The sequence below is a fragment of the Alligator sinensis genome, unplaced genomic scaffold (genome assembly GCF_000455745.1).
Source record: "Alligator sinensis unplaced genomic scaffold, ASM45574v1 scaffold1059_1, whole genome shotgun sequence".
In the NCBI taxonomy this organism is placed as follows: Eukaryota; Metazoa; Chordata; order Crocodylia; family Alligatoridae; genus Alligator; species Alligator sinensis.
In genome coordinates, this window is record NW_005842103.1 from 1,437,038 (window position 1) to 1,446,746 (window position 9,709).

The 9,709-nt window shown below is 54.7% G+C and overlaps 1 protein-coding gene across 1 annotated transcript in view; it reads left to right on the plus strand.

Moving 5' to 3' along the window:
• Positions 1-5,234: 5,234 nt before the first annotated feature.
• Positions 5,235-9,709, plus strand: part of SLC6A14 (solute carrier family 6 member 14) — a 16,816-nt gene continuing 12,341 nt past the window's right edge. Inside the window, exons 1-2 of the mRNA XM_006024441.2 lie at positions 5,235-5,292; positions 6,531-6,696. Of these exons, the coding sequence (XP_006024503.1) occupies positions 5,245-5,292; positions 6,531-6,696 (214 nt within the window). The 5' untranslated portion in view covers positions 5,235-5,244. The remainder of the gene's footprint in view (positions 5,293-6,530; positions 6,697-9,709) is intronic.

Here is a 9,709-nt window from a genome sequence, read left to right on the forward strand (position 1 = left end):
ATCTCTTGGGCCTTTGTGCTGTTATTAATTCACGACCAGTCGGGACCCCCTGCCGCCTCCCCGCAGGTGAGCAGGTCTCCGGAGGGCCTCGCTGCTCACCTGTGGGTCAAATGCGCCGCATGGAAGAGGCACTGGTGTCCAGATCACCTGGATCCACTGCACGGATGGAGTCTCACTTGATGGACTAACCCCGCGTGTGCCTTTGCATTCAGTTTTGTCCGGTTCGTTTGGGAGGCTTCGATGCATGCGTTCATCTGACTCCCGCATGCAAATGGAAAACATCAGCTGACACCAGGAGCCAGATGAATACGTATTAGGTGAACTGACTAGTGCATCTCTGAAGACGCCACAGGCAAAAGTCTGTCCCATTAGTTTCTAGTCACCACCCTCCACGATCAAGCAGGAATTACCCCGAGAGTCTGACTCAGAGCAGATGTCTGCACCGCAGCTCTCGCAGCAGCTTGAGCCTCCTGTGGGGAACGGGCGGTTTCAGTCCTCCAGCCAGCCTGGTTGTGATAGCAGAGAGTTGAGCGTGGGTTGAATTAACCCCGCTTCTTCTTTCTGAGATTGCAGTAGCAGATGTGCCCAGAGTGCTACAATGAGGAAAGACCTCAACGAGGATGGAGGTGACGGAGGTTAAGTGACGTCCGACCCCTAAAAAGGATAAGATAGCGTCCAGCAGAGCAGGTCAAAAATGACGTGTTGGGTGTGGGGACATTTTTGCACCGGAAAGCTTTGTTACTTCAGAATGAAATGATGCTGGACGTGCAACACTCGGTTAATCTCCATGTGCAACTATGTCCCCTCAGAGCAACCGTGCCCCGGGTCCTAGATCCTCTCCCAGCTCAACAGAGCCATGACACACCGATGATTTTTTGACGTTGGCTCATTAGGTTTCCAGAAGCTCGTTGCAAAGTTTCTGAATGAGGCTTCAGTGGACTTGCAACGGCGTTTGCAAACCGGCTCTTTCCCCACTTGGGATGAAAGCAAACTGCAGAAGTTTGCAATTTTCTGTGGTGTGGAAATAGCTTTTTCTGAGCAGCCCCGAAACACAAGGAATCGACGTGGCGATGGGGGAGGAAGGGGAGGGAAGATGGCAGTTATGCACCTTCCAGACCGCCCTGGACACTAGCTTGCAAGCAGGTGATCGTGGAGGGAAGACCACAATGGGAGCCCGGATCCATTCCCGATCTCCCTTTGCCTGCATTAGACCAGCAATGGGGCGAGGTGGTTTCTTATACCCACTTCTCACTCTCACGGCTCTTTATTTCGAGCTGCTGCTTTACGAGGGTTCGGCCCTGCTGTGACAGCTCGCTGTTTTCACGACAGCTGTGTTCGGAGTTGTGCAACTCTCCTGGGCCGTGCCCCGGCCGGCCCTATCGCTCTCTCCATGTGCTCGTTACACAGGACGCCCCGGGTTGGCTGGTCTCTCCAGTGCTCACAGCTGGGGCCCAGAGGTACCTTTTCCCCCCCGGGTGCAGCATCCCATTTACAAGCACTTCCAGAGATGGAGAGCCCACCACTTCTCTCGGTAGCTTGACCACCATCGTAGCCAGAAAGTTCCTCATCTCCAGCCTAAATCTCCCCTGCTGCAGCTCGAGGCCATTGCTCCTAGTCCTGTCCCTTTTGGCCACAGAGAAAAGCCCATCGCCATCCTCTTTGTCATCACCCTTCAGGGATTTATGCAGATGGTTTTCAAATCAGTGTTTTTTTCAGCTTAAATAACCCTAGTGCCTTAGGGACAGATTTTTAAAGGTCTTTAGGAGATTGCAGATGCAAACAGGGGTCTCGAGGCGTTTTCAGAAGTGCTCCAACTGGGTTAGAAAAACTCAGCAGGGGCCTGTTCTCACCGAAGTATCCTTAAAACCTGCCCCTTCAGGTGTGCTTTATGTTCCCATCTGTGAATGGAAGAGATGAATATTTACTGTGGTTTTAGTCATCGCTGTTCACGAGGGGCTGGGACTTAACTAGCCAGGGGACCACGAGAGAGGCAGGTCTTAACCACATGGAGCCATCAGAAGGGATTGCCAAGGGGACTAGTGAACACTATTACTTGGAGCATCTAAATCAAGAGGGGAAGTTTCCCTAAACCAGCTGATGGGGACCAACAGCATTTACTCGCATCATAAAAAAGACCAATATCCTGGGTGGCTGGCAGTCCTCAGTGTACTTCCCTGACCTAGGATGCAGGCATTTGAATGGTACAAGCATGGTGGTGCAAGAATTTGGATGGTACGAGCATGGTGGTGCAGGCATTTGGATGGTATGACCGTGGTGGTGCAAGAATTTGGATGGTACAAGCATGGTGCAGGCATTTGGATGGTACGACCATGGTGGTGCAGGCATTTGGATGGTACTACTATGGTGGTGCAAGAATTTGGATGGTACGAGCATGGTGTTGCAGGCATTTGGATGCTACAAGCATGGTGGTGCAGGCACTTGGATGCTACGAGCATGGTGGTGCAGGCATTTGGATGGTACGACCATGGTGGTGCAAGAATTTGGATGCTATGAGCATGGTGTTGCAAGCATTTGCATGGTACGAGCACGGTAGTGCAGGCATTTGGATGGTACAAGCATGGTGCTGCCACCCTGCAGATGTTGTCCTGTGCATCTCTGCCTTCCTCACACTACGTGGTGTCAGCAGCAGCTTTGATCCTTCTCTCTAAGGGGAAAAAAAGGAGAAAGAGGAGCCCTAAACTGCTGGAGGGCAGACAGTCAGCAAGAGACTATGTGCTTGAGGCAAGGAGGAGAGCAGCTGAAATCTCTGTGCAGCTGTGACGGCCGTAACACAGCTAGAGAAATTTTGGCCTCACTGGATCAGAAGATTTGGGTGGTTCTGGATGGTTTCAGGTTCATCAGAAAGAAGACAGGAATACCTGGGAACTGCCCTCATCTCTGCCATGGGAGACGATGTCCGATGCGTCTCTGCCCCCGTTGCACCGCACGCCTTCTAGCTTTCAAGCGATACCAATGAGTGGCAGTTCTCTTGCTGGGCTGTTGGATAAGTTATATTCCCTTCCTTAGACCACAAGAGAACTCTGCAGGTTTCATAGCTGAAAGCATCGCTGGTGTAGGGTTTGCGGAGGAGGAAGCTTCTGCACACGCTGTTGCACTGATGTGTGCATGTGGAAGTGCGAGGTGTGATACAGTTCTCCGTCCTCTGTGCAAGATGATCCAGGGAGCTCGTCAAGGCCCTCTGTACTTGTGGTGTGCCCAGGCTGACATGGCATGGCCAGGCGTGTGCCGGGCATGTGCCCGTCACTCCTAGGGGGCTGCTAATGGTGGAGCCCGCTGCACCGAAGGCTGTGCGCTCACGGCTCGGGCTGCCCTGGCAGGGTGCTGGATGCGACGCGGGTCTTGCCTGGTGACACATGGCTTTGTCCCTGCATCCAGCACATCTCTTTGTTGTCTCTTTCCCAATGGTAGTGGTTTTCTGCTTCAGTTCGTCGGCGAGCTGTGCGCTCGCTCCTCTGGCTGCAAGGCAGCACGGTGGGCACAGTGAAGCAGGGCATGGTCCCGTTACTCAGCCGTGTCCCTGGGCACAGAAGCAGCCCGTGTCTTTCAGCGCTTGGTCTTCAATCGCCTGCTCCTTCCTGGGAGAGTAGACGATAATCTCAAGTCCAGGGATGCTTCATGCCTTAATAGAGGCAAATCCAGCCACGGTGCATCTTTTTTTCTTGGTGGTTCTTTGCAGATGAAGATATTAGGAAGGTAATTGCCTACACTGGTTGCAGGCACCTAGTACTTAGCTAGGTTCCTTCCTTCGCTTTCGTTGGAGTCTCTCCATGGATAAACCCTGGCTTTTATTCTCATCGGGACCTGCTTGTTTTTTTTCTTTAATACTGAATGTGCATCGAAAAGGAACATATCAGGATACCTCCCAGGTGCAGGGCATTACATATGGCCCTGCCTTTAGGTATCCATAGTTGCACAAAACATGACAGTAGCCCTTAATTAGGGAGAGGTTGCAAGAAACAGGATGTTTACTCCAGGTTGTTATGCCAAGAAACCCACAGCTAGGATGGGAGCAGCGCTTGGAGTCGCTACCGGATCGAAGACGACCAAGCTCGATTGTAAGGGATGGAGAGCTCCAGCGGCGGAGAGCAAGTGAGCAGAGCTACGCACCTTCGTGTACCCTGAAGCCAGGCAACCTCAGCTTGTCTCACGGGTCATTTCAAAGCGACAGGCTCGGATCAGGTTTGCCGGAAGATCTCATAAAGTTCAGGCACAGTTCAAACAAACCGGGGGGCCGAGTCCGGGAGAAATTTGGGCTGATTTATGAGCATACGTGATTGCTGCCCCATGAAGCAGGCCACGGCTTGGAGTTCAGTTCAGGGTTCGGAGCGTGCAAATTGCAGGGGGGGCACGGCAAAGAGCTCGGCTGTCCCGCGGTTGATTTTGTTAAAGCTTTGGCCAGGTGCCGGTCTCTTGCCCGTAGGAGAGACGTGTGTGCAACCCACTCTCATCAGGCTCTTTTCAAGGAGTTTTTCCCTGTCCTGGAGCTGTTTTTGCTTCCTCGGCCGGTCTGTCTCCATCCGCGGTGCAGCGACGCGCTGCCAGCCTGGGGTGCTACCCGCTCGTCCTGCTGGCTGCTCACGCGGGCTGTGGCAAAGGGCCCTTGGGCAGAGGGGGTCACAGACGGGGCTTGAGGGGTTTGCCAAGGGACCATTGCTCCTGGCTTGCATCAGCTCTCCTTGAGCTTGAATCCCCTTGCTGCTATATAAGTTTGGGGGAGAGGGTTGACCTTTATCAGAGGCGTTGGGTGTGGGAGGCTAGAGGGTCTTGCCTCTTTGCTCAGGATCAAATTGATCACCAGATTTGGGGAGGAAGATTCCCCAACCCCCGGTCCAATTGGTACAGACTGGGGGACGTTTGCCTTCCTCTGTAGCCTCTTCCTGGGATGTCTCCAGCATATATTAACCCGCTTTGCAACAGGTGTACCCCGGGGGCAGGTGGATTTGGGTGGGGGTCTTGCTAAGAGGATGCGGAGTGGATGTGCACAGGTGCTGGACACCTCCGCAGGTCCCTTCTCCCCCTCTTCTTTGAGAAGGGGGCAGGAAAAGCAAGGGCAGGGCTGGGCTCGCAGGGGGCATTCCCAGGTGCGGGGCAGGGCAGGGCAGGGGAGGGGAGGTGCCCGGGGCTCTCGGCTCCACCTGGCCCGGCCCCGGATGCGGGCGGGGAGGCGGGATAAAGGGCCCGGCCCGGGGAGAAGCAGCGCAGGGAGCCGAGCCGAGCCGGAGCATGGGGAGGCTCAACCTGCGCGGCTGCCTGGGCTGCGGCACCAAGGAGGTAGGCGCCGGGGCAGGGGCACCCCGCACACCTGGGCAGGTGCATCCCGGGGGGGACCGCGCTCCTGGGGCAGGTGCATCCTGAGAAGGTGTATTCCCGGGCGATAGGGCAAGTGTATGCCAGGGGGACTGCACACCTGGGCAGGTGTATGTTAGGGAGATGGGGCAGGTGCATCCCGGGGGCACTGCGCTCCCAGGGCAGGTGCATCCTGGGGGGGACCGCACTCCGGGGCACGTACATCCTGAGAAGGTGTATTCCCGGGCGATAGGGCAAGTGTATGCCAGGGGGACTGCACACCTGGGCAGGTGTATCTTAGGAAGATAGGGCAGGTGCATCCCGGCGGGGGGGGACCGCACTCCCGGGGCAGGTGCATGCCGGTGCAACCACACTCCAGGGCAGGTGCATCCTGAGAAGGTGTATTCCCGGGGGATAGGGCAAGTGTATCCCAAGGGACTGCACACCTGGGCAGGTGTAAGTTAGGGAGATGGGGCAGGTGCATCCCGGGGGGACCGTGCTCCTGTGCAGGTGCCACTCCGTGGGGACTGTGCTCCTGGGGCAGGTGTATCCCAGGGGAGACGCACTCTGGGGTAGGTGTATCCTGGGGGGACAGGGCAGGTGTATCCCAGGACTGCACACCTGGGCAGGTGTATGTCAGGGAAACCACACTGAGGGGCAGGTGTATCCCAGACAGGTGTATCCTGGGGGGACTGCACACCTGGGCAGGTGTATGTCAGGGAGATGGGGCGAGTGTATCCTGGGGGTACCACACTTGGGGGCAGGTGCACCCCAGGGGATCCACACTTGGGGGCAGGTGTATCCTAGGGGGACTGCACACCTCGACAGGTATATCCCAAATGGACTGCACACCTGGGCAGGTGTATGTCAGGAAGATGGGGTGGGTGTATCCTGGGGGTACCACACTCGGGGGCAGGTGTATCCTAGGGGACTGCACACCTGGACAGGTATATCCCAAATGGACTGCACACCTGGGCAGGCGTGTCCCAGGGGAAGCGCGCTCCTGGGGCGGAGGGGGTGGGCTCTGGGGCTCCCCGCAGGGCAGGGAGCAGGTGCCATCCCCGTGCCCTTGCTCCACACCGCAGCACCCAGCTCGGGCCGCCGTGGGCAGGACAGCCCGGAGCGCGAGCCCACCTGCTGCTTGCGTGTTTGTCCGGGCAGCTGCTCCCCTTGGCATCCCGGGCACCTCTCACCACCCTCCTGTGTCTCTTCCCCCCACGCAGGACTTCACCCTGTCCGGCGCGAAGGAGAAGGGCGCTGGGGAAGATGAGAACTCTGAGCGGGGCAACTGGTCCAGCAAAACGGACTACCTGCTGTCCATGGTGGGCTACGCCGTGGGCCTGGGCAACGTGTGGCGCTTCCCTTACCTGACGTACCAGAACGGAGGAGGTAGGGCTTCCCCTGCGGGCACCTGGGACAGTGTCGCTGCTCTGGCGTTGGCCAGGGGCTAACCCCGTCTCTGAGCTCCGGGGAGGCAGGATCCGGGTTTGCACAGGCTCGGTCAGTCCAGTTCCCTGCTGTCCCCAGCGTGGATATACAGCCCCGTGCATGCATTTATCCAGCTCACCCTAAACCAAGTTGAGGATCTGCTGCTCCTCTAAGGCAGCTGCTTCACAAGGCGGGTCAGAAACCTCTTTGTTTGTTAGCCAGCTCCTACCTTTCTGATTCTGTGCCAAAATCATCCACCACCTTCAACAGCTCTTCTCCCTCCCTGGCATTTGCTGCCATCCTGTATTTATCCAGAGCGGTGGTATCCCCTCTCAACCATTGTTTTGCTCAGCTGAACCAGCTAAGCTCGGTAATTATCCCCAGCAAACGCATGGGGAAAATGAGCGATGTCTGTAAGCAGCTCAAGCCCGCACAATGAGCTGGGGCAGCGCCAGAACCAGCATCTGGATCTTCTGGTTTCCAGCAAAGCGTCCTGCTTTCCCAACCGCGCCTCAGTCACCCGGCAAACAGTGTGTTATTTGTGAAGTCCCTCGGCCTGGCCCAGCAGACCTTGCAAACATGCGGTCGGGCTTCTTTCCAGGCACCCTCCTTCGTGCCAGGAGAACGGTGATGTGAGAGCAGGTCAGCTCAGGTGTCCTGAGCACCGCGAGCTGCCGGAGCGAGTTGAAAGAACAAGGGGAGAAATAGCTGTGGCATGACACAGGATGAGTGATATAACTTTCTGGCATGGTTGGTATGGAAACAGCTCCTCGTGGCATGCTTTTTTGGCTGGCTGTCTGATGCAAAAAAGTTCACTCGCATCTATTCCCGCTCCGCAAGGCCGCGCGGCTTTTCCTTGCAATGCAGCAGCCCGAGCGAAGGGGTTTGTGCCAGTCGGTCTAGCCCGTGTTTGTTCATTTTGAAGGGCCTGTTTTAACGCTCCTTCTCCGCCATATCAGGAGCAAAACTAGGTTGTCCTGAATGGTGAATAAGAACAAAGAGATGCTTTTTATTCAGCACAGGGCTACAATTGCGTGGGTGTCACGGCAGGTCTTTCACAGCACCGTGCACTTGACATACCCTGGAGAAATGATCTCTAAGGGCCCTTCCAGCCCCTAACCACTATGAAGCTCCCAGGTGAATCTCGTGGCCGAATGCAGAGGCAAGCTGGGCCTGTTGGTCATGCACGGGTCCACTTTCACAGGGGACGAAGGGACGTTGGTGCAAGACCTTGCATTGGGACCTCCTTCTCCCTGCAAGGCCATTGGCTTCCATTCAGCAGGGCAATTAAATATATGCCTGCCTTTAGATAGGCGCGCCGTGTAGCTGAATGAATGGGAGTTTAAAGTGAGGCGTGTGCCTAGGCATCCTGTTGAACTGGGTTTTGAATGGCATTGCAGGCCAAAAGGAAAACTAGGGGAGTTGTTGCACACGGGCCTATCAGATAGTGTCACGTGGCCTCGCACCTGTGTGAACACATGCAAGCAAATCATATTAAAAGCAACTTGATCTCACCGACACCAGTTTAACGTGGAATTTGGGAAAAGGCTCACGCAGAAGTAAAACTGAGGCTGTGTGTGACCCAGGCGTCAGCCAGCCGTACGACATCAATGACATGCATTTGCACACTGTAGGTCCAGCATTGTAGGCTCAAATCACTGTGAAGTACAAAGAAGGAACAGTTCATTTTTGTTTCAATGACATTAAAAGCCATAAGCTGAAGAAGAATGAAAACATTTTGAAGAATGAAAATGTTTTCTGTCCCTTGAGAGCAGCGCGTGTTGGGCAGATTTTTATCCTTATTATCCAATAAAGAGAATTTGTCCCATTGCCTTTGAGTCAGTAGGCAAAGGAGAATCTGGGTCTGACTGTCTCTATGGCTTCAGGGGTTTAGGTTGTAGCCATGTTGGTCTAAGGATATAGGCAGACAAGGTTCCTTGGGTGAATTTGATATCTTTTATTAGACCAACCCAAATGGTTGGAGAATAGTTATTAAGCAAGCTTTCGGGTTCAAAACCCCTTCGTCAGGCTCAGGAAGCTGCAGCAGTTGGTGTGTGCTCTTCCTGGATGGAATGAAAAGTAAAGAAGCCAGGGGCTGGGCTGGGTTGGGCGGGGGAGTCAGTTGCCAGGCAGATTGTAATGCATCAAAAATCCAATGTCTATGTTTAGTCCCTGATCTCTAGTATCCAGCAGGTTGATGAAATGGAGCTCATAGGCTCGTCTCTGGGATGAGTTGTGTAAGTTTCCCTTGAGGATGAGGACTGAGAGATTGGAGAGAGAGTGGCCCTCCTGTGAGAAATGTGCCCCCACCGGTAATTGCGTGTTTCTGTCTTTGATGGATTTCCGGTGTGCGTTCATTCTGGTGCGCAGTTGTTGTCTGGTCTCTCCTACATATCTTCCATCAGGGCATTTGGTGCTTTGGATGAGACATTACATTTCTGGAGGTGCAGCTGTAAGATCCTGGGATGCTGATGGCTCTGTTGTGGGGTGTAGTAATAGTGGGGGTGGTGGAGATGTGTTGGCAGGTTTTGCATTTCTTGTCATGGCACGGTCTGGATCCTTTTGGTGTGTTCTGGGGTTACTACACCCCACAACAGAGCCATCAGCATCCCAGGATCTTACAGCTGCACCTCCAGGAATGTAGTATACCTCATCCAATGCACCAAATGCCCTGATGGAAGATATGTAGGAGAGACCAGACAACAACTGCGCACCAGAATGAACGCACACCGGAAATCCATCAAAGACAGAAACACCCAATTACCGGTGGGGGCACATTTCTCACAGGAGGGCCACTCTCTCTCCAATCTCTCAGTCCTGATCCTCAAGGGAAACTTACACAACACTTCCCAGAGACGAGCCTATGAGCTCCATTTCATCAACCTCCTGGATACTAGAGATCATGGACTAAACATAGACATTGGATTTCTGATACATTACAATCTGCCTGGCAACTGACTCCCCAGCCCAACCC